The sequence below is a fragment of the Procambarus clarkii genome, chromosome 63 (genome assembly GCF_040958095.1).
Source record: "Procambarus clarkii isolate CNS0578487 chromosome 63, FALCON_Pclarkii_2.0, whole genome shotgun sequence".
Classification (NCBI taxonomy): domain Eukaryota; kingdom Metazoa; phylum Arthropoda; class Malacostraca; order Decapoda; family Cambaridae; genus Procambarus; species Procambarus clarkii.
This window is the reverse complement of record NC_091212.1, coordinates 6,703,655-6,728,467: the sequence shown is the minus strand read 5'-3', so window position 1 is coordinate 6,728,467 and position 24,813 is coordinate 6,703,655. Positions and strand designations below refer to the sequence as shown.

The 24,813-nt window shown below is 52.3% G+C and overlaps 1 protein-coding gene across 3 annotated transcripts in view; it reads right to left on the bottom strand.

The window, feature by feature from the left end:
• LOC123769680 (protein slit) overlaps positions 1 to 24,813 on the bottom strand; it is a 233,043-nt gene that overhangs the window by 75,691 nt on the left and 132,539 nt on the right. For all 3 annotated transcript variants that reach the window (XM_069308674.1, XM_069308672.1, XM_069308673.1), the window contains 2 exons: positions 22,403 to 22,474; positions 18,004 to 18,075 (listed from right to left, as the gene is read on the bottom strand). In XM_069308674.1, coding sequence (XP_069164775.1) covers positions 18,004 to 18,075; positions 22,403 to 22,474 — 144 coding nt within the window. The remainder of the gene's footprint in view (positions 1 to 18,003; positions 18,076 to 22,402; positions 22,475 to 24,813) is intronic.

The window sequence follows — 24,813 nt, the reverse complement described above, 5'->3', positions numbered from 1 at the left end:
GGGGCTTCACAAGAGTGGGGTCAGGGGGTCCTCACAAGAGTGGGGTCGCTATCTTCTTGAGAGGTTATCTTGAAATAATTTCGGGGCTTAGCGTCCCCGCGGCCCGGTCCTCGACCAGGCCTCCTCTTTGTTACACACCCCCAGGAAGCAGCCCGTTGCAGCTGTCTAACTCCCAGATACATATTTACTGCTAGGTGAACAGGTGCATCAGGGTGAACTAAACATTTTGCCCATTTGTCTCCGCCTCCACCGGGGATCGAACCCGGGACCTCAAGACTACGAATCCGAAACGCTGTCCACTCAGCTGCCAGGCGCCCGCTACATCAATCAAGGGGTCACCAGGGACCTCAATCAAGGAGTATTGGGCCCCCTGGAGGAAGTGGGCCCCTGGAGGTAGTGGGCCCTGGAGGAGGTGGGGGAGAGAGGATGCTAGCAGCCAGGAGCCGCCCACAAGACATATACAGACGCTGTAAAAGTCGAAGAACTATCGGGCCTTCAATCTGGGTCATATTCATGATGAGCCATAAAGCCGCTGAACCAACCCGGGGTAATTGTAATATGGCCCTTAGGGTACAGACTGGTCCAGGGCATGGTCCTCAGGGCACAGACTGGTCCAGGGCATGGTCCCCAGGGTACAGACTGGTCCAGGGCATGGTCCCCAGGGTACAGTATGGTCCAGGGCATGGTCCCCAGGGTACAGTATGGTCCAGGGCATGGTCCCCAGGGTACAGACTGGTCCAGGGCATGGTCCCCAGGGTACAGTATGGTCCAGGGCATGGTCCCCAGGGTTCAGTATGGTCCAGGGCATGGTCCCCAGGGTACAGTCTGGTCCAGGGCATGGTCCCCAGGGTACAGTATGGTCCAGGGCATGGTCCCCAGGGTACAGTCTGGTCCAGGGCATGGTCCCCAGGGTACAGTCTGGTCCAGGGCATGGTCCCCAGTGTACAGTCTGGTCCAGGGCATGGTCCCCAGGGTACAGTATGGTCCAGGGCATGGTCCCCAGGGTACAGTCTGGTCCAGGGCATGGTCCCCAGGGTACAGTCTGGTCCAGGGCATGGTCCACAGGGTACAGACTGGTCCAGGGCATGGTCCCCAGGGTACAGACTGGTCCAGGGCATGGTCCACAGGGTACAGTCTGGTCCAGGGCATGGTCCCCAGGGTACAGTCTGGTCCAGGGCATGGTCCCCAGGGTACAGACTGGTCCAGGGCATGGTCCCCAGGGTACAGACTGGTCCAGGGCATGATCTCCAGGGTACAGACTGGTCCAGGGCATGGTTCCCAGGGTACAGACTGGTCCAGGGCATGGTCCCCAGGGTACAGACTGGTCCAGGGCATGGTCCCCAGGGTACAGACTGGTCCAGGGCATGGTCCCCAGGGTACAGTCTGGTCCAGGGCATGGTCCCCAGGGTACAGTGTGGTCCAGGGCATGGTCCCCAGGGTACAGACTGGTCCAGGGCATGGTCCCCAGGGTACAGTGTGGTCCAGGGCATGGTCCCCAGGGTACAGACTGGTCCAGGGCATGGTCCACAGGGTACAGACTGGTCCAGGGCAATGGTCCCCAGGGTACAGACTGGTCCAGGGCATGGTCCACAGGGTACAGACTGGTCCAGGGCATGGTCCCCAGGGTACAGTGTGGTCCAGGGCATGGTCCCCAGGGTACAGACTGGTCCAGGGCATGGTCCCCAGGGTACAGACTGGTCCAGGGCATGGTCCCCAGGGTACAGTCTGGTCCAGGGCATGGTCCTCAGGGTACAGACTGGTCCAGGGCATGGTCCCCAGGGTACAGTATGGTCCAGGGCATGGTCCCCAGGGTACAGTATGGTCCAGGGCATGGTCCCCAGGGTACAGTGTGGTCCAGGGCATGGTCCCCAGGGTACAGACTGGTCCAGGGCATGGTCCCCAGGGTACAGTCGTGGTCCAAGGCATGGTCCCCAGGGTACAGACTGGTCCAGGGCATGGTCCCCAGGGTACAGACTGGTCCAGGGCATGGTCCCCAGGGTACAGTCTGGTCCAGGGCATGGTCCCCAGGGTACAGTATGGTCCAGGGCATGGTCCCCAGGGTACAGACTGATCCAGGGCATGGTCCCCAGGGTACAGTGTGGTCCAGGGCATGGTCCACAGGGTACAGACTGGTCCTAGGGCATGGTCCCCAGGGTACAGTCTGGTCCAGGGCATGGTCCCCAGGGTTCAGTGTGGTCCAGGGCATGGTCCCCAGGGTACAGTCTGGTCCAGGGCATGGTCCCCAGGGTACAGTCTGGTCCAGGGCATGGTCCCCAGGGTACAGACTGGTCCAGGGCATGGTCCCCAGGGTACAGACTGGTCCAGGGCATGGTCCACAGGGTACAGTCTGGTCCAGGGCATGGTCCCCAGGGTACAGACTGGTCCAGGGCATGGTCCACAGGGTACAGTCTGGTCCAGGGCATGGTCCCCAGGGTACAGTCTGGTCCAGGGCATGGTCCACAGGGTACAGTCTGGTCCAGGGCATGGTCCCCAGGGTACAGACTGGTCCAGGGCATGGTCCACAGGGTACAGTCTGGTCCAGGGCATGGTCCCCAGGGTACAGACTGGTCCAGGGCATGGTCCCCAGGGTACAGACTGGTCCAGGGCATGGTCCCCAGGGTACAGTCTGGTCCAGGGCATGGTCCACAGGGTACAGTCTGGTCCAGGGCATGGTCCATCAGGGTACAGTCTGGTCCAGGGCATGGTCCCCAGGGTACAGACTGGTCCAGGGCATGGTCCACAGGGTACAGTCTGGTCCAGGGCATAGGTCCACAGGGTACAGACTGGTCCAGGGCATGGTCCCCAGGGTACAGACTGGTCCAGGGCATGGTCCCCAGGGTACAGACTGGTCCAGGGCATGGTTCCCAGGGTACAGACTGGTCCAGGGCATGGTCCCCAGGGTACAGACTGGTCCAGGGCATGGTCCCCAGGGTACAGACTGGTCCAGGGCATGGTTCCCAGGGTACAGACTGGTCCAGGGCATGGTTCCCAGGGCACAGTATGGTCCAGGGCATGGTCCCCAGGGTACAGACTGGTCCAGGGCATGGTCCCCAGGGTACAGACTGGTCCAGGGCATGGTCCCCAGGGTACAGACTGGTCCAGGGCATGGTTCCCAGGGCACAGTCTGGTCCAGGGCATGGTCCCCAGGGAATTGTACCCGACTGAACGTCTTGAGTACATACATTCTTAAGTGACAGTTAGTCTGAGAAACGAAGGCAAATAGGATAAAATCCTGAGTCATTACGACTATAGAGCGCTTGGAAAGGATATTAGGATAGGATAAAAGCTGGGATATGACAGGATACGAGCTGGGATAAGGGAACGTTTGGTGGTGAAGGAACGATGCCATGCACCTGAGCCATCGGGGGATCGAACATCGGGCCTGCAAGAAGTGAATCCGCAGCTCTAGGGACCAGACCAAGAGAACGGACAGTTGGTGTGCCACACCGTACAACCAATGGTGTGACTTCACCCTTAACCGATTTTCCTACTTCTAAATAACATTTTTATACGTAAATCTTGAATGTTTCGGACATGTCCTCTCGCTCAGTACGTCACAATTAAATTAAAACATCTTAATATTGACGTTTTCTATGCAAGGGCCTCGATGGGTTAGGTGGGATGCTTGGGTTGTGGTTGGGGAAGATGGATTTGTTGAGAGAGGGGCTTGGAGGGAGGGGGGCAGGGGGGGGGGGGCGGGGGGGTTAGCGCCCCCTCACTAGTAGCAGGGAGGCCGCCACATACAGCTAAATTATCCTGCAGAGGTGATGAGTTTGCCGTGTGTGTGTGTGGGGGGGGGGGGGGGGGTGGCTGTCTGTGGTTGTGTACCGTGTGTGTGTGTGTGGGGGGGGTGGCTGTCTGTGGTTGTGTTCCGTGTGTGTGGGGGGGGGGGGTGGCTGTCTGTGGTTGTGTATCGTGTGTGTGTGTGGGGGGGGGTGGCTGTCTGTGTTTGTGTACCGTGTGTGTGTGGGGGGGGTGGCTGTCTGTGTTTGTGTACCGTGTGTGTGTGGGGGGGGGTGGCTGTCTGTGGTTGTGTACCGTGTGTGTGTGGGGGGGGGTGGCTGTCTGTGGTTGTGTACCGTGTGTGTGGGGGGGGGGTGGCTGTCTGTGGTTGTGTACCGTGTGTGTGTGTGGGGGGGGCTGTCTGTGGTTGTGTACCGTGTGTGTGTGTGGGGGGGGGTGGCTGTCTGTGGTTGTGTACCGTGTGTGTGGGGGGGGGGGCTGTCTGTGGTTGTGTAACGTGTGTGTGTGTGGGGGGGGGGGCTGTCTGTGGTTGTGTACCGTGTGTGTGTGTGGGGGGGGGTGGCTGTCTGTGGTTGTGTACCGTGTGTGTGGGGGGGGGCTGTCTGTGGTTGTGTACCGTGTGTGTGTGGGGGGGCTGTCTGTGGTTGTGTACCGTGTGTGTGTGTAGGGGGGGGGTGGCTGTCTATGGTTGTGTACCGTGTGTGCGTGTGGGGGGGGGCTGTCTGTGGGGGGGGGTGGCTGTCTGTGGTTGTGTACCGTGTGTGTGTGGGGGGGGCTGTCTGTGGTTGTGTACCGTGTGTGTGTGGGGGGGGTGGCTGTCTGTGGTTGTGTACCGTGTGTGTGTGGGGGGGCTGTCTGTGGTTGTGTACCGTGTGTGTGTGTGGGGGGGGGCTGTCTGTGGTTGTGTACCGTGTGTGTGTGGGGGGGGGTGGCTGTCTGTGGTTGTGTACCGTGTGTGTGTGTGGGGGGGGGGTGGCTGTCTATGGTCGTGTACCGTGTGTGTGTGGGGGGGTTTGGCTGTCTATGGTCGTGTACCGTGTGTGTGTGTGGGGGGGTGGCTGTCTATGGTCGTGTACCGTGTGTGTGTGGGGGGGGTGGCTGTCTATGGTTGTGTACCGTGTGTGTGTGTGGGGGGGTGTCTGTGGTTGTGTACCGTGTGTGTGTGGGGGGGTGGCTGTCTGTGGTTGTGTACCGTGTGTGTGTGGGGGGGGGTGGCTGTCTATGGTCGTGTACCGTGTGTGTGTGGGGGGGGGGGTGGCTGTCTATGGTCGTGTACCGTGTGTGTGTGTGGGGGGGTGTCTGTGGTTGTGTACCGTGTGTGTGTGGGGGGGGGCTGTCTGTGGTTGTGTACCGTGTGTGTGTGGGGGGGGGGTGGCTGTCTATGGTCGTGTACCGTGTGTGTGTGGGGGGGGGTGTCTGTGGTTGTGTACCGTGTGTGTGTGTGGGGGGGGGTGGCTGTCTATGGTCGTGTACCGTGTGTGTGTGGGGGGGGCTGTCTATGGTCGTGTACCGTGTGTGTGTGGGGGGGGCTGTCTGTGGTTGTGTACCGTGTGTGTGTGTGGGGGGGGGGCTGTCTGTGGTTGTGTACCGTGTGTGTGTGGGGGGGGTGGCTGTCTGTGGTTGTGTACCGTGTGTGTGTGTGGGGGGGATGGCTGTCTATGGTCGTGTACCGTGTGTGTGGGGGGGGTGGCTGTCTATGGTCGTGTACCGTGTGTGTGTGGGGGGGGGGGGTGGCTGTCTATGGTCGTATACCGTGTGTGTGTGGGGGGGGGTGGCTGTCTATGGTCGTGTACCGTGTGTGTGGGGGGGGGGTGGCTGTCTATGGTCGTGTACCGTGTGTGTGTGGGGGGGGGGTGGCTGTCTATGGTCGTGTACCGTGTGTGTGGGGGGGGGGTGGCTGTCTATGGTCGTGTACCGTGTGTGTGTGGGGGGTGGCTGTCTATGGTCGTGTACCGTGTGTGTGGGGGGGGGGTGGCTGTCTATGGTCGTATACCGTGTGTGTGTGGGGGGGGGTGGCTGTCTATGGTCGTGTACCGTGTGTGTGTGGGGGGTGGCTGTCTATGGTCGTGTACCGTGTGTGTGGGGGGGGGTGGCTGTCTATGGTCGTATACCGTGTGTGTGTGGGGGGGGGGTGGCTGTCTATGGTCGTGTACCGTGTGTGTGGGGGGGGGTGGCTGTCTATGGTCGTATACCGTGTGTGTGTGGGGGGGGGGGGTGGTGGCTGTCTATGGTCGTGTACCGTGTGTGTGTGTGGGGGGGGGTGGCTGTCTATGGTCGTGTACCGTGTGTGTGTGTGGGGGGGGGTGGCTGTCTATGGTCGTGTACCGTGTGTGTGGGGGGGGGGTGGCTGTCTATGGTCGTGTACCGTGTGTGTGTGGGGGGTGGCTGTCTATGGTCGTGTACCGTGTGAGAGTATTGGGTGAACCTTCCTCATCACTAAATGATGAACTGGTTTCGCAGTACACGAGTGGAAGCACATTCTCCCACAAATCTCCGAAGCAGTCTCTATTCAATAGCCTATCCTCGGGTTCAGAATAACGGCAGGCCTATATATTCCCCCCTCCCCATACCAAGCAGCTCCTTATATCCACCCAAACTCACTTATGTATGTGTTTAGCCTTCGCTTGAAACACCCAAGCGAGCCCAAACTCACGAATTTGGACTATGATTCAGATTACCGTTATCAAGTTATCCGGTATCTAAAGCAACATTTTCTCCAATTGATGTCCAGTGTTTCATTTTTTCGTGTTGAGATATTCAACCCCCTCATCTCAGGACTCACTCATGAGTCGACCCGATGATGAGTCTGCTTACCCAGCCATGTTGGGATGACCGCAATCATCACCGGCGGCCACAGTAGCCCACTAGAGCTGTGGTAAAGTCATCATCCATGTGTGGTGGCCGCCGACGGTGCGGGGATCCTATCATGCTGGGCTCAGCTGTGGACGCGGCCTCCACACACCCCAACACAAGCCGTAATTATACCCCACACGGGACCAATTTATAACCCCTGCAGGAATGCCACACATCTGACCTGCGACTGCATATGTCTGTGTGTATGTGTGTCACATGTACGTTTGATCCCCCACCCCCCACACATATCTTCAGACAGAAGAGTTAGGGGGGACATGATCACCACATTCAAGATTCTGAAGGGAATTGATAGGGTAGATAAAGACAGGCTGTTTAACACAAGGGGCACACGCACTAGGGGACACAGGTGGAAACTGAGTGCCCAAATGAGCCACAGAGATATCAGAAAGAACTTTTTTAGTGTCAGAGTGGTTGACAAATGGAATGCATTAGGAAGTGATGTGGTGGAGGCTGACTCCATACACAGTTTCAAGTGTAGATATGATAGAGCCCAGTAGGCTCAGGAATCTGTACACCAGTTGATTGACAGTTGAGAGGCGGGACCAAAGAGCCAGAGCTCAACCCCCGCAAACACAACTAGGTGAGTACACCCCCACCCTAGACACACACATATCAAAGCACCGACGCGGGTTCAGGGAAGGGAAATCATGCCTGACCAACCAACTGAAGTTCTATGGTGGATTGAGTGAGCTTGGACAAGAAATGTAAGGCTGGGTAGACTGCACATTACCAGACTGGTAGAAAGTGCGTGATACTGTTCAAGGAGATGCTGTAGCGTGAACTAGAGGACCAGGCCGGGGCAAACGAGTATGCTACTGAGTTGGCTGAATTACTACCTAACGGATAGGAAACAGAGACAGTAAGACGGGTGCCAGGGGAGATAGAGTTTCCGGAATGATGGAACGAGATAAGTCGAGTCCCATAAGGATGAGTCTACCTACCTATTGATGGCTCCAGGGATCAACGTCTCTGCGGCCCGGTCTCTGCCCAGGCCTCCTGGTTGGTGGTCTAGTTAACCAGGCTACTCGCAGTTTGACGTGTGAATCACAGGCCAGTTGATCAGATATCCTTTGGAGGTGTTCGCCAAGTTCTCTCTGGATGGGGGTCTGGGAGTTCTTCTACTCCCCAAGCCCGGCCACGGGGTCAGGTCTGAGAGCTTGGTCCACCAGGCTGTTGCTTGGAGCGGCCCGCAGGCCCACATACCCACCACAGCCCGGTTGGTCCGGCACTCCTTGGAAAGAACTATCCAGCTGTATTTGGAGACTTCCACTTTTGTTCCAGCAATATTTCTTATATTTGCTGAGAGGATATCGATCAACCGCGTACCTCTGATGTTTATACAGTGTTCTCTGATTGTGCCTATGGCACCTCTGCTCTTCACTGGACCTCTGATGTTTATACAGTGTTCTCTGATTGTGCCTATGGCACCTCTGCTCTTCACTGGTTCTATTCAGCATTTCCTTCCATATCGTTCACTCCAGTATGTTATTATTTTACTGTGTAGATTTGGGACCTGGCCCTCCAGTATTCTCCATGCATTTGGTACCTAAGTGAAAAATTCTTTCTAGTGAGTACATTTTGAGAGCTTTGAGACGATCTCAATAATTTTGGTGCTTTATCGCGTCTATGCGTGCCATATATGTTCTCTGTATTCCCTCTATTTCAACAATCTCTCCTGCTCTGAAGGGGGAAGTGAGTACTGAGCAGTACTCAAGACGGGACATCACAAGTGACTTGAAGAGTACAACTATTGTGATGGAATCCCTGGATTTGAAAGTTCTCGTAACCCATCCGATCATTTTTCTGGCTGACGCAATATTTGCTTGGTTATGCTCCTTAAACGTTAGATCGTCAGACATCATTATTACCAAATCCTTGACATGTTGTTTTCCTATGGGCAGATTCGATTGTGTTTTGTACCCTGTATTATGTTTCAGATCCTCATTTTTACCGTACCTGAGTACCTGGAATTAATCACTGTTAAATATCATGTTATTTTCTGCTGCCCAATCGAAAACTTTATTAATATCAGTTTGTAGTTTTTCAATGTCTTCTACAGAAGTCAAGTCATTTTCACGCTGATTTGTGAGTCACTTGCAAAAGATGACACGAAGCTGAGACTTCTATGTTTGTCTGTATCTGATATGAGAATAAGGAAAATCAGTGGTTTAAGGACTGTACCCTGAGATGCAGAGCTTTCAACTGTGCTTGAACTCGATTTGATTTGATTGACTGTTACTCTTTGCCTTCTGTTTGACAGAAAATGTAATATCCAGAAAACCTAACATGGGACTCATGGCATTTCAAGTATATGTACTAGAAATGTACATGTACATTTCTTATTTTATATATACAAGAGTTCCTTACATTCTTATAAAGCCACTAGCACTCATAGCGTTTCGGGCTATGAGTAGGAGTAGACATGTGCTCATTTCTATATAGTACATAAATTATTTAACTCTTTTTTTGTTAGGTGTCAGAAACACCTATGATGATGATGATGATGATGATGATGATGTACTGATGATGTCAAAACGTGATAAAGGGTGTGAGGAGCACCGAGGACCATAGCAGCTCCAAGAGGACTGTCCCATCCACCTGGGCACTAGGAGACTCGAATCGCGAACCCGAAGCGAGGGAAACCGAAGCTCTATCGATCAAGCTAATAAGTAGTCCTAATAAGGAAAATTTTCTAGAAGCATCATCCTGCTGCCAAAGTGGAATTTTCTACTTTCCCCTCACTATACTACTGTGCGAGAGTACTGGACTCACCTAGTTTCCTAGGTGACTCACCAAGAGAAGCCTCGCCAAGAATAAAGAGAGAACTGGGCAATAAACCCAGTGAACTGTGAGAGGGGCACACACACACACACACACACACACACACACACACACACACACACACACACACACACACACACACACACACACACACACACACACACCAGTAGCAGCCAAACAAACACAAACAGCGGGAGTGCCAGTCATCGCGTCTGGCACTCATCTAAGATTTCCCGGTAGATAATTCAATTTAGTGTCGGGCGTATATATATGTGATCCCTGGCCGCCTCTGGCCCCGTACCCACTGGCCCTCCCCATGGCTGGCCATGGCTAAGACTAGGCTGGCCATGGCTAAGACTAGGCTGGCCATGGCTAAGACTAGGCTGGCCATGGCTAAGACTAGGCTGGCCATGGCTAAGACTAGGCTGGCCATGGCCAAGACTAGGCTGGCCATGGCCAAGACTAGGCTGGCCATGGCCAAGACTAGGCTGGCCATGGCCAAGACTAGGCTGGCCATGGCCAAGACTAGGCTGGCCATGGCTAAGACTAGGCTGGCCATGGCCAAGACTAGGCTGGCCATGGCTAAGACTAGGCTGGCCATGGCTAAGACTAGGCTGGCCAAGGCCTCCGGTACTTCACCTTAGTGATGATTTCGGGACTCAACGTCCCCCGCGGCCCGGTCCTCGACCAGGCTTTGCTACCTGGGTAGGGGGCCCAGACTGGCCCAGTCTGGGTTGGGGGGGGGCCATACTGGGCCCCAAACAGTCGTGGTCTTGCCCAACCATGCAGTTTTATGGGCGATAAACTGGCTCGTTGATGTATTTATGGATGGTTGAGTAATTAACATGTCTATGGTAGCGACAACCTGCAGGCCCGGTGACCCCAGTACACTCTAGGGTTTGGGGTCACGCGGACTGGTAGTAGTAGAGAGTTTGGGGTCACGCGTAGATCACCATTTAGGGTCATCTACGGGGTGATGGTTCTGTTACGTCACACTGGGGGGAGGGAGGGATGGGGAGGGGGAGAGAGAGAGAGAGAGAGAGAGAGAGAGAGAGAGAGAGAGAGAGAGAGAGAGAGAGAGAGAGAGAGAGAGAGAGAGAGAGAGAGAGAGAGAGAGAGAGAGAAGAAGAGAGAGAGAGAGAAGAAGAGAGAGAGAGAGAGAGAGAGAGAGAGAGAGAGAGAGAGAGAGAGAGAGAGAGAGAGAGAGAGAGAGAGAGAGAGAGAGAGAGAGAGAGAGAGAGAGAGAGAGAGAGAGAGAGAGAGAGAGAGAGAGAGAGAGAGAGAGAGAGAGAGAGAGAGAGAGAGAGAGAGAGAGAGAGAGAGAGAGAGAGAGAGAGAGAGAGAGAGGGTAAACAGTACCCCCCCTCCCCCCCCCCGTCCAGAGGGAGACTTACGCCCGCCCGCCTACTTAAGAGCTGCACATATTCACTAACCACTTAACAGCTGTTGGTGATTTACTTTGTTTACACTTGACAGTTTTATTGTACTACTCGTTAATGAGGGCGGCATAGGAATGGCCTCATGTGTGTGTGTGTGAGGAGGGTGTAGGTGTGTGTGTGTGTGTGTGAGGAGGGTGTAGGTGTGTGTGTGTGTATGAGGAGGGTGTAGGTGTGTGTGTGTGTGTGTGTGTGTGTGGGTGGGGGTGTAGGTGTGTGTGTGTGTGTGTGAGGAGGGTGTAGGTGTGTGTGTGTGTGTGTGTGAGGAGGGTGTAGGTGTGTGTGTGTGTATGAGGAGGGTGTAGGTGTGTGTGTGTGTATGAGGAGGGTGTAGGTGTGTGTGTGTGTGTGTGAGGAGGGTGTAGGTGTGTGTGTGTGTGTGTGAGGAGGGTGTAGGTGTGTGTGTGTGTATGAGGAGGGTGTAGGTGTGTGTGTGTGTATGAGGAGGGTGTAGGTGTGTGTGTGTGTGTGTGAGGAGGGTGTAGGTGTGTGTGTGTGTGTGTGAGGAGGGTGTAGGTGTGTGTGTGTGTGTGTGAGGAGGGTGTAGGTGTGTGTGTGTGTGTGTGAGGAGGGTGTAGGTGTGTGTGTGTGTGTGTGAGGAGGGTGTAGGTGTGTGTGTGTGTGTGTGTGTGAGGAGGGTGTAGGTGTGTGTGTGTGTGTGAGGAGGGTGTAGGTGTGTGTGTGTGTGTGTGAGGAGGGTGTAGGTGTGTGTGTGTGTGTGTGAGGAGGGTGTAGGTGTGTGTGTGTGTGTGAGGAGGGTGTAGGTGTGTGTGTGTGTATGAGGAGGGTGTAGGTGTGTGTGTGTGTGTGAGGAGGGTGTAGGTGTGTGTGTGTGTATGAGGAGGGTGTAGGTGTGTGTGTGTGTGTGTGAGGAGGGTGTAGGTGTGTGTGTGTGTGTAGTCTTCCCTCCTAGCGTGACCCCCAGGGGAGCCATACACAGGGAGGCTCTCATCCCAGCACCAGGACCTAGGGGTCCTATACAGCAGCAGGTCTTCGTGGGGTCGGAATTAAGGCGGTCCTACACAGTCTTCCTAGCGTCAATACTTGGGGGTCCACACAGAACGACGACGGGGATGGGGGGGTTCGACCCCCAGGTCGTCGGCAACAACCCCCCCTCTCTTGATCAACGCTACTATAGGCCTAGACGCATTCCACTCATTAAAACAACTTTGTCTCGCATTGTTGAGCAATAAGGGGGCGCTGTGCTTCCCTTGGGAGGGGCGGAGGTACTCAGATGCTCCCCTAAGAGGCGAGACAAACGATCAGCCATCGTTCCTAGCATTATATGTCTCATTTACCCCCTTTCCCAACCATAGTCTCACCTGTGGACCCCTGCAACCACGTTCTCACTTGTGGACCCCTGCAATCACGTTCTCACTTGTGGACCCCTGCAATCACGTTCTCACTTGTGGACCCCTGCAACCACGTTCTCACCTGTGGACCCCTGCAACCACGTTCTCACTTGTGGACCCCTGCAACCACGTTCTCACTTGTGGACCCTTGCAACCACGTTCTCACCTGTGGACCCCTGCAACCACGTTCTCACCTGTGGACCCCTGCAACCACGTTCTCACCTGTGGACCCCTGCAACCACGTTCTCACCTGTGGACCCCGGCAACCACGTTCTCACTTGTGGACCCTTGCAACCACGTTCTCACTTGTGGACCCTTGCAACCACGTTCTCACCTGTGGACCCCTGCAACCACGTTCTCACCTGTGGACCCCTGCAACCACGTTCTCACCTGTGGACCCCTGCAACCACGTTCTCACCTGTGGACCCCTGCAACCACGTTCTCACCTGTGGACCCCGGCAACCACGTTCTCACTTGTGGACCCTTGCAACCACGTTCTCACCTGTGGACCCCTGCAACCACGTTCTCACCTGTGGACCCCTGCAACCACGTTCTCACCTGTGGACCCCTGCAACCACGTTCTCACCTGTGGACCCCTGCAACCATGTTCTCACCTGTGGACCCCTGCAACCACGTTCTCAGCTGAGAACCCCCTGCAACTACGTTCTCACCTGTGGACCACTGCAACCACTTCTCACCTATAGAGTAGTTGTGTACATGTGGGGACAACCTAGTTGTACTCACCTAGTTGTGCTTGCGGGGTGTTGAGTTTCGGCTCTTTGGTCCCGGCTCTCAACTGTCAATCAACTGGTGTACAGATTCCTGAGCCTACTGGGCTCTATCATATTTCATTTGAAACTGTGTATGGAGTCAGCCTCCACCACATCACTGCCTAATGCATTCTATCTGTTAACTACTCTGACACTTAAAAAAGTCTTTCTAATGTCTCTGTGGCTCATTTGGGCACTCAATTTCCACCTGTGTTCCCTAGTGCGTGTGCTCCTTGTGTTAAATAGTCTGTCTTTATCTATCCTATCAATTCCTCTGAGAATCTTGTATGTGGTGATCATGTCCCCCCTAACTCTTCTGTCTCCCAGTGACGTGAGATTTAATTCCCGTAGTCTCTCCTCGTAGCTCATACCTCTCAGCTCGGGTACTTGTCTGGTGGCAAACCTTTGAACCTTTTCCAGTTTAGTCTTATCCTTGACTAGATATGGACTCCCATGCTGGGGCTGCATACTCCAGGATTGGTCTGACATATGTGTATACAAAGTTCTGAAAGATGCCTTACACAGGTTTCTAAAGGCCGTTCTTATGTTGGCCAACTTGGCATATTCCGCTGATGATATTCTCTTGATACGAGCTTCAGGGGACAGGTCTGGCGTGATATCAACCCCCAGGTCTTTCTCTCTCTCTGACTCTTGAAGTATTTCATCTCCCAAATGATACCTTGTATCTGGTCTCCTGCTCCCTACCCGTATCTTCATTACATTACAAATGCTTGGATTAAACTCTAACAACCAAATGAACAAATCCACAAGGGCCGTGACGAGGATTCGAACCTGCGTCCGGGAGCATCCCAGACACTGCCTTAATCGACTGAGCTGCGACAGGGTTAAAAGGGTTGAAACCGATACTATTATCGGTTTTATTATTGTTTATACACTATTATCCTCGTCACGGCCCTTGTGGATTTGTTCATTTGATGCATCACGTTAGTGTGATCTCTGTGTGTAACAACCATTTGTTCGACCATTCCTGCAGCTTGTCCAGGTCTTCTTGAAGCCTCAAGCTGTCCACCTCTGTCTTAATCCGTCTCATAATTTTGGCGTCGTCAGCCAACATTGAGAGGAATGAGTCTATACCCTCCGGGAGATCATTTACATATATCAGAAACAAGATAGGACCGAGTACAGAGTCCTGTGGGTCTCCACTGGAGACGTCACGCCAATCTGGGGTCTCACCCCTCACTGTAACTCTCTGCTTCCTATTGCTTAGGAACTCCCTTATCCACTGGAGCACCTTGCCAGTCACTCCTACCTGTCTCTCCACCTTATGCTCCAGTCTCTTATGGGGTACTGTGTCAAAGGCTTTCAGACAGTCCAAGAAAATGCAGTCTGCCCAGCCCTCTCTTTCTTGTCTAGTCTTCTGCCTCCTCTGTCCTTAACTGACTGTGTGAGTGTGTATATTTGTATTTCTATTTGTGCCTGAAGAATCGAGCATTAACCCTTGCATCCCGATTTTAGAACCGAGCTATTTTTATTCTATTATGCCTATTACAAATATTTCTCGAACACATCCTCACTTGCACACACACATCCCCAGGAAGCAGAGAGAGAGAGAGAGAAAGAGAGACAGACAGACAGAGACAGAGGCAGAGACAGAGAGAAAGACAGAGAGACAGACAGACACATACACACACACACCTGTTGATTGACGGTTGAGAGGCGGGACCAAAGAGACAGAGCTCAAACCCCGCAAACACAACTAGGTGAGTACACACACACACACACACACACACACACACACACACACACACACACACACACACACACACACACACACACACACACACACACACACACAGGAGGCCAAACACAGGATACAGAATAGGAGATGAGGTACTTAATGAAACGAACAGAGAGAAAGATCTAGGAGTTGATATCACACCAAACCTGTCTCCTGAAGCCCACATAAAAAGAATAACGTCTGTGGCATATGCGAGGCTGGCTAACATCAGAACAGCGTTCAGGAACCTGTGTAAGGAATCATTCAGAATCTTGTACACCACATATGTAAGACCAATCCTGGAGTATGCGGCCCCAGCATGGAGCCCGTACCTTGTCAAGCACAAGACGAAGCTGGAAAAAGTCCAAAGGTATGCCACTAGACTAGTCCCAGAACTAAGAGGCATGAGTTACGAGGAAAGGCTGCGGGAAATGCACCTTACGACACTGGAAGACAGAAGAGTAAGGGGAGACATGATCACAACCTACAAAATCCTCAGAGGAATCGACCGGGTAAACAAGGATAAACTATTCAACACTGGTGGGACGCGAACAAGGGGACACAGGTGGAAACTGAGTACCCACATGAGCCACAGAGACGTTAGAAGGAACTTTTTCAGTGTCAGAGTAGTTAACGGATGGAATGCATTAGGCAGTGATGTGGTGGAGGCTGACTCCATACACAGTTTTAAATGTAGATATGATAGAGCCCAGTAGGCTCAGGAATCTGTACACCAGTTGATTGACAGTTGAGAGGCGGGACCAAAGAGCCAAAGCTCAACCCCCGCAAGCACAAATAGGTGAGTACACACACACACACACACACACACAGGGGGGGCCTCGTAGCCTGGTGGATAGCGCGCAGGACTCGTAATTCTGTGGCGCGGGTTCGATTCCCGCACGAGGCAGAAACAAATGGGCAAAGTTTCTTTCACCCTAAGTGCCCCTGTTACCTAGCAGTAAATAGGTACCTGGGAGTTAGTCAGCTGTCACGAGCTGCTTCCTGGTGTGTGTGTGTGTGTGTAGTGTGGAAAAAAAAAAAAAAAAAAAAAGTAGTTAGTAAACAGTTGATTGACAGTTGAGAGGCGGGCCGAAAGAGCAAAGCTCAACCCCCGCAAAAACACAACTAGTAAACACACACACACACACACACACACACACACACACACACACACACACACACACACACACACACACACACACACACACACCCACACACACACACACACACAGGGTCCCCCCCCCCCCCCCCACACACACACACACACACACACACACACACACACACACACACACACACACACACACACACACACTCACACACACACACCCCCACACACAGGGTCCCCCACACGTCTCAAGACCAAACAATGGCTCCCAAGGGATGACCCAAGACGTCAACACCCAATATACCAAGACACAAAAAACATTATGCGTGTGTGTGTGAGCTTCGAGGAGAGACTGGGAGGGCGGACCAGAGACGCCGTGGACGCCCATGGGTCCATCTTAAGAAGACACAAAACAGTACACAGCACTCCCTGGTCGTCGACACACCTGGTCGACACACCTGGTCGACACGCCCCCCCCCCCCTCGCCCTACTTCCGTCTGGAAGGGTACAACCTGAGCATCTTCTGATAGAATCTTACCGACTCATTACTTGGAAAAATGGTAAGTTTTAATAGCGTTGAATGGAAGAGATTGAGAGCATTCGAAAAGTTCCTGGGTGATCTGCCCCCTTTGTATGTCTCTTATATTTGTACGCGAGGCATATACGTGCTTACAAACTTTTAGGAGGCGCGGAGCTAACGTCGTCCCTGCAAGCATATTTACGGAAATACATATAGGTTAATACACAGACAGACAGACACAGACACACACATCCACACACACCAACACACATCCACACCCACACACACACACACACACACCCACACCCACACACACACACACACACACAAACAAACACACTCAGGCGGACGCGCACACACACCCACACACACACACACACACACACACACACACACACACACACACACACACACACACACACACACACACACACAAACAAACACACTCAGGCGGACGCGCACACACATCCACACACACACACACACACACACACACACACACACACACACACACACACACACACAAACAAACACACTCAGGCGGACGCGCACACACACACACACACACACACACACACACACACACACACACACACACACACACACACACACACACACACACACACACACAAACAAACACACTCAGGCGGACGCGCACACACACCCACACACACACACACACACACACACACACACACACAGTAGTTCTAGCAAGTTCTATATATATATTATGAGGAGGATTGAAACAGAGGATGATAGTAGGAGGCTACAAGATGACCTGGATAGACTGAGTGAATGGTCCAACAAATGGCTGTTGAAGTTCAACCCGAGTAAATGCAAAGTAATGAAACTAGGCAGTGGAAACAGGAGGCCAGGCACAGGATACAGAATAGGAGATGAAGTACTTAATGAAACAGACAGAGAGAAAGATCTAGGAGTTGATATCACACCAAACCTGTCTCCTGAAGCCCATATAAAGAGAATAACGTCTGCGGCATATGCGAGGCTGGCTAACATCAGAACAGCCTTCAGGAACCTGTGTAAGGAATCATTCAGAATCTTACTAAGAGGCATGAGCTACCAGGAAAGGCTGCGGGAAATGCACCTTACGACACTGGAAGACAGAAGAGTAAGGGGGGACATGATCACAACCTACAAAATCCTCAGGGGAATCGACCGGGTAAACAAGGATGAACTTTTCAACACTGGTGGGACGCGAACAAGGGGACACAGGTGGAAGCTGAGTACCCAAATGAGCCACAGAGACGTTAGAAAGAACTTTTTCAGTGTCAGAGTAGTTAGCAAATGGAATGCATTAGGAAGTGATGTGGTGGAGGCTGACTCCATTCACAGTTTCAAATGTAGATATGATAGAGCCCAATAGGCTCAGGAATCTGTACACCAGTTGATTGACGGTTGAGAGGCGGGACCAAAGAGCCAGAGCTCAACCCCCGCAAGCACAATTAGGTGAGTACAATTAGGTGAGTACACACACACACACACACACACACACACACACACACACACACACACACTCAGGCGGACGCGCGCACACACACACACACACACACACACACACACACACACACACACACACACACACACACACACACACACACACACACACACACACACACTCAGGCGGACGCGCACACACACCCACACACTCAGGGTACTCACAACAGCTGGAGGGACGTGAGGCCGCCGAAGACTCCCGCCGCAAGTTCAGTGATCTTGTTCCCGTACAACACCCTGTGGAGGGAGAGAACACTCGGTGAGTAACTCGTGTCCCCAGGTGTGGCCCCACACCTGGGGAGTACCCCGGCCCCAGGTGTGGCCACACCAGGTGTGTACCCCTGTGAGTTATGGCAAATATAATGTCCTAACAACAATAATAATGATACGTTAAGGTGAGAATACTCACTGCTGTTTTTCTACTATGGGAAGATTCGATTGTGTTTTGTACCCTGTATTATGTTTCAGATCCTCATTTTTGCCGTAACTGAGTACCTGAAATGTATCATTGTTAAACTTCATGTTATTTTCTGCTGCCCAATCGAAAACTTTGTTGACATCTGCTTGTAATTTTTCAATGTCTTCAGCAGAGGTAATTTTCATGCTGATTTTTGTGTCATCTGCGAAGGATGACACAAAACTGTGATGTGTATTTTTGTCTATATCTGATATGAGAATAAGGAACAGCAGTGGTGGAAGGACTGTACCTTGAGGTACAGAGCTTTTAACTGCGCTTGGACTCGATTTTATTTGATTGACTGCTACTCTTTGTGTTCTGTTCGACAGGAAATTGAGTATCTAGCGTCCTACTTTTCCAGTTATTCCCATTGACCTCATTTTGTGTGCTATCACCCCATAGTCACATTTGTCGAACGCCTTTGCAAAGTCTGTGTATACAACATCTGTGTATACAACATCTGCATTTTGCTTTTCTTCTAGAGCTTCTGTGATTTTGTCATAGTGGTTGAGTAATTGTGACTGACAGAATCTTCCCGCTCTAAATCCATGTTGTCCTGGGTTGTGCAACTCATTGTTTCCATAAAACTAGAAATTTGATTCCTAATCACTCTTTCAAACACTTTTATTATGTGTGATGTTAGTGCAAGTGGCCTATAATTTTTTGCCAAGGCTTTACTCCCCCCCCCCTTGTACAACGGAGCTATATCTGCAGGTTTAAGTGCTGCTGGTATCTCCCCTGTATCCAGGCTCTTTCTCCATATTACGCTGAGTGCTCGCGCTATTGGTACTTTATATTTCTCTTGAATATTGACTTCCATGAGTCAGGCCCAGGAGCTGAGTGCATAGGCATATTGTCAATTTATCTTTCAAAGTCTTCCGAGTTTGTGGTAATATCCGTTATATTATCTGCAGCTTGAATGTCATTCATAAAGAAGCTGTCTGGGTCATCAACTTTCATGTTGTTTATTGGTGTGCTAAACATAGCCTCATACTGGCTTCTGTGAATTTCACTAATCTCTTTGTTGTCCTCTGTGTACGTACCTTCAGTTGTAATTAACGGTCCAATACTGGTCGAGGTTTTGGATTTGGATTTTGCGTTTGTGAAAAAAATATTTTGCATGTTTCTTTATCTCTTGTATAACTTTCTGTTCCAATTCTGTTTCCTCAGACTCGTATGATCGCTTCAACGTTTGTTCTATTTCTTCCAGCTCCCTGATTATATTTATTTTCCTTGCTTGTGATAGTTGTGTCTGCCGAAGCATTTCCGTGATTTTTTTCCTTCTGTACAGTGGTCTGCGTTCTGTTTCTAGAGTGGTCCTCTTTCTGCCCCTCCTCACAGGCACGTGCTTCAAGCAGACCTTGTAAGCTTCAGCTGTCAGTTGATCTATTCCCTGTGTGGGAGTTTTGTCGCTTAAGACCGTCTCCCATTGAATGGTTGCAAGGTCTACATTTATCTTTTCCCAGTCGATCCTCTTATTGTTGAAATTGAATTGATTGAATGCCCCTTCTCGCTTGTTACAAGAGTTGTTACATTCTTGTACAGCCACTAGTACGCGTAGCGTTTCAGGCAGGTCCCTGGAATACGATCCCCGCCGCGAAGAATCGTTGTTACAACCAAGTACACATTTTACTGTTGCGTTAAACAGAGGCTACAGTTAAGGATTAGTGCCCAGTAAATCCTCCCCGGCCAGGATACGAACCCAGGACAAAGCGCTCGCGGAACGCCAGGCGAGTGTCTTACCACTACACCACGGAGACTGCAAGACTGTTGGGTCTGCTTGACCTACTATCATGTAGGTCCAAGTTCTTCTACCAAGGACTTGTCTTGGAGGGACTTGGGTCATCCACTACTGTGGTTTAGTCATCTTAATGGTGACCAAACCACAACTCCAGAAGATGAAGGCACGACCACGTTTCGGTTCGTCCTGGACCATTATATCAAGTTGTGTGACAATGGTCCAGGATGGACCGAAACGTCGTCTTCTTCTCCGTCTTCTGGCGTGTATGGTTTGGTCCACCATTTCTTCGGCCATGTTATTGCGACTAATAGTCATAGTGGTTGAGTAACTGTGACAGACAGGATCTTCCCGCTCTAAATCCACGTTGTCCTGGGTTGTGTAATTCATTATCTTCCATAAAACTAGAAATTTGATTCGTAATCACTCTTTCAATTTTTTTTTTATTGTGTGATGTTAGTGCAACTGGTCTATAATTTTTTGCCAAAGCTTTACTGCCCACCTTGTGCAGAGGAGCGTACCCTCTCTTAATAATTCTGTGCAAGATTTACAACAGTTGCAAGGATCAGGTAAACAAGGACGTCCCATCTCTGGGGCCTCACCCCAGTCCAAACAGGACTCAAGAAAATTCATATATATTGTGTTTAGAACCGCATGTTTAGACGAATTTGTTTGTTGAGCAATACCTGGTTGATGGGGTTCTGGGAGTTCTTCTATTCCCCAAGCCCGGCCCGAGGCCAGGCTTGACTTGTGAGAGTTTGGTCCACTAGGCTGTTGCTTGGAGCGGCCCGCAGGCCCACATACCCACCACAGCCCGGTTGGTCCGGCACTCCTTGAAGAAAACAATCTAGTTTCCTCTTGAAGATGTCCACGGTTGTTCCGGCAATATTTCATATAGTCGCTGGGAGGACGTTGAACAACCGGGGACCTCTGATGTTTATACAGTGTTCTCTGATTGTGCCTATGGCACCTCTGCTCTTCACTGCTTCTATTCTGCATTTTCTGCAAAAACACAAATAATCTCCATAGAACTTCATCGGTTTAGATTGCATTTTCAAGACTGATCCAATAAGGTAAGATTGCCGCCGGGGGCGGCTAGTTTATTGTGCACCCCATACCCATCCTGTGAGCGGTAGCGCAAAAAGCATTACAGAGGGCACAAAAGGTCAATGGTGAAATTATTCCTATTAAGAGCTAAAGTGATTAACCCAAACATGCTCGTATGTGATGCATTCCACAATGATAAGACCAAAACATACCTCTTGTAAAATGAGAGGTTAATCATAGAGCCCAATATGTTCCGGCAACAGAGTAACAGACAAGTGTGTCCTGGAGGGCTGGAATGGTGGATATATACTTACAGGGAGGCCAGGGACTTGGGCCCCTGGTAAAGTTGTACTTACAGTGAGGCCAGGGACTTGGGCCCCTGGTAAAGTTGTACTTACAGTGAGGCCAGGGACTTGGGCCCCTGGTAAAGTTGTACTTACAGTGAGGCCAGGGACTTGGGCCCCTGGTAAAGTTGTACTTACAGTGAGGCCAGGGACTTGGGCCCCTGGTAAAGTTGTACTTACAGTGAGGCCAGGGACTTGGGCCCCTGGTAAAGTTGTACTTACAGTGAGGCCAGGGACTTGGGCCCCTGGAAGGTTGTACTTACAGGGAGGCCAGGGACTTGGGCCCCTGGTAAAGTGGTACTTACAGTGAGGCCAGGGGCTTGAGGGCCCCTGGAAGGTTGTACTCACAGTGAGGCCAGGGACTTGGGCCCCTGGTAAAGTGGTACTTACAGTGAGGCCAGGGACTTGGGCCCCTGGTAAAGTGGTACTCACAGTGAGGCCAGGGACTTGGGCCCCTGGTAAAGTGGTACTTACAGTGAGGCCAGGGACTTGGGCCCCTGGTAAAGTGGTACTTACAGTGAGGCCAGGGACTTGGGCCCCTGGTAAAGTGGTACTTACAGTGAGGCCAGGGACTTGGGCCCCTGGTAAAGTGGTACTTACAGTGAGGCCAGGGACTTGGGCCCCTGGTAAAGTGGTACTTACAGTGAGGCCAGGGACTTGGGCCCCTGGTAAAGTTGTACTTACAGTGAGGCCAGGGACTTGGGCCCCTGGTAAAGTGGTACTTACAGTGAGGCCAGGGACTTGGGCCCCTGGTAAAGTAGTACTTACAGTGAGGCCAGGGACTTGGGCCCCTGGTAAAGTGGTACTTACAGTGAGGCCAGGGACTTGGGCCCCTGGTAAAGTGGTACTTACAGTGAGGCCAGGGACTTGGGCCCCTGGTAAAGTGGTACTTACAGTGAGGCCAGGGACTTGGGCCCCTGGTAAAGTGGTACTTACAGTGAGGCCAGGGACTTGGGCCCCTGGTAAAGTGGTACTTACAGTGAGGCCAGGGACTTGAGCCCCTGGAAGGCGTCTCCAGCGATGTTGGTAATCTCATTATTGCTCAGGTCTCTGAAACGTAAGAAATACAACCTATTATTATCACCACTACACTCTCTTATTACAACCATCTTCATATACAGTTACAACCATCTCCATTTAACCCTCACTTTCCTTGCGGATACCTCGCGGATACCTCACGGATACCTCGCGGATACCTCACGGATACCTCGCGGATACCTCGCGGATACCTCACTGTTACCATACGGTGATTCCGAGGATCAATGTCCTCGCTAAAAACAGGCCTCCTGATCGGTGGTCTGATCAACCAGGCTGTTGGACGCGGCTGCTCGCAGCCTGACAATATCAATGAACCACAGCCTGGTTGATCAGATATCCTTTAGAGGGTGTTTACAAACTTCTCTTTCTGAACGCTGTGAGAGCTACTCTGCACATCCTGCCATGCCTCCTGGGGCTCATATGTGCAGGTTTCGGACCAGCCCCTCCTAATATTTACACACATACACACATACACACATACATACATACATACATACATACATACATACATACATACATACATACATACATACATACATACATACACACATTTAAAAATGCTTCATTGGGGTTGACTGTACTTTGGTCTAGCTAAACTTGAAGACGAATCATCTCTGCCCCATTACATGTCGGGTCCCTTGAGTGCACTCAAGCCCCAGACGTGTAAATATTGACACACTTAGCCCTTCAACCTGAGAGGGACCAAGCCAAGTGTACTCCACAATTCTGAAAGAATAACTGTTTAATCAGTGTGATATTTTCGATATCTTCGTATCGTGAAAACTGGAGAAATCGCTGGAGATATTGAGGGTATTTTAACACCTCATGGTGGTCCCAGGTGGGTGGTCCCAGGTGGGTGGTCCCAAGTGGGTGGTCCCAGGTGGGTGGTTCCTGGTGGCTGGTCCCAGGTGGGTGGTTCCTGATGGGTGGTCCCAAGTGGGTGGTTCCAAGTGGGTGGTTCCAGGTGGCTGGTCCCAGGTGGGTGGTCCCAGGTGGGTGGTTCCAGGTGGCTGGTCCCAGGTGGCTGGTCCCAGGTGGGTGGTCCCAAGTGGGTGGTCCCAGGTGGCTGGTCCCAGGTGGGTGGTTCCAGGTGGCTGGTCCCAGGTGGGTGGTCCCAAGTGGGTGGTCCCAAGTGGGTGGTTCCAGGTGGGTGGTTCCTGGTGGCTGGTCCCAAGTGGGTGGTCCCAAGTGGGTGGTCCCAGGTGGGTGGTCCCAGGTGGATGGTCCCAGGTGGGTGGTCCCAGGTGGATGGTCCCAAGTGGGTGGTCCCAAGTGGGTGGTCCCAGGTGGGTGGTCCCAGGTGGGTGGTCCCAGGTGGATGGTCCCAGGTGGGTGGTCCCAGGTGGATGGTCCCAAGTGGGTGGTCCCAAGTGGGTGGTCCCAGGTGGGTGGTCCCAGGTGGGTGGTCCCAGGTGGATGGTCCCAGGTGGGTGGTCCCAGGTGGATGGTCCCAAGTGGGTGGTCCCAAGTGGGTGGTTCCAGGTGGGTGGTTCCTAGTGGCTGGTCCCAGGTGGCTGGTCCCAGGTAGCTGGTCCCAGGTGGCTGGTCCCAGGTGGCTGGTCCCAAGTGGGTGGTTCCAGGTGGCTGGTCCCAAGTGGGTGGTTCCAGGTGGGTGGTTCCTGGTGGCTGGTCCCAAGTGGGTGGTTCCAGGTGGGTGGTCCTAGGTGGGTGGTCCCAGGTGGGTGGTTCCAGGTGGGTGGTCCCAAGTGGGTGGTCCCAGGTGGGTGGTCCCAGGTGGGTGGTCCCAAGTGGGTGGTTCCAGGTGGGTGGTCCCAGGTGGCTGGTCCCAGGTGGGTATATAGTATATAGTGTTATAACCTACTCAAATCCCGTAAGTACAGAGAATTGGATCACCACTACAATTTTGTCCCCATTGCTTCTGAGACACTCGGCGCCTGGGGTAAGAGTACCATTTTTTTTTTTAAAGAACTGGGTTCTAGGCTATTTGAAACAACAAGAGACCCTAGAGCTGCCAGCTTCCTTTTCCAGCGCCTCAGCGTGGCGATACAGAGGGGAAATGCTCACTGCATTCAGGGTTCCTGCCCGCCATCTGAGGAGCTGGAGGAACTCGAGTTTGAGAGCGTCCTAAGAGGTGATCTTTTTGAGGTTATTTCGGGGCTTAGCGCCCCCGCGGCCCGGTCCTCGAACAGGCCTCCTTTGTGTTACACACCCCCAGAAAGCAGCTCGTAGCAGCTGTCTAACTCCCAGGTACCTAATTTACTGTTCGGGGAACAGGTGCATTACGGCGAAAGAAACTCTACCCATGTGTTTCCGCCTCCACCGGGGATCGAACCCGGAACCTCAAGACTAGGAATCCCAAGTGCCGTCAACTTAGCTGTCAGGCCCCTAGA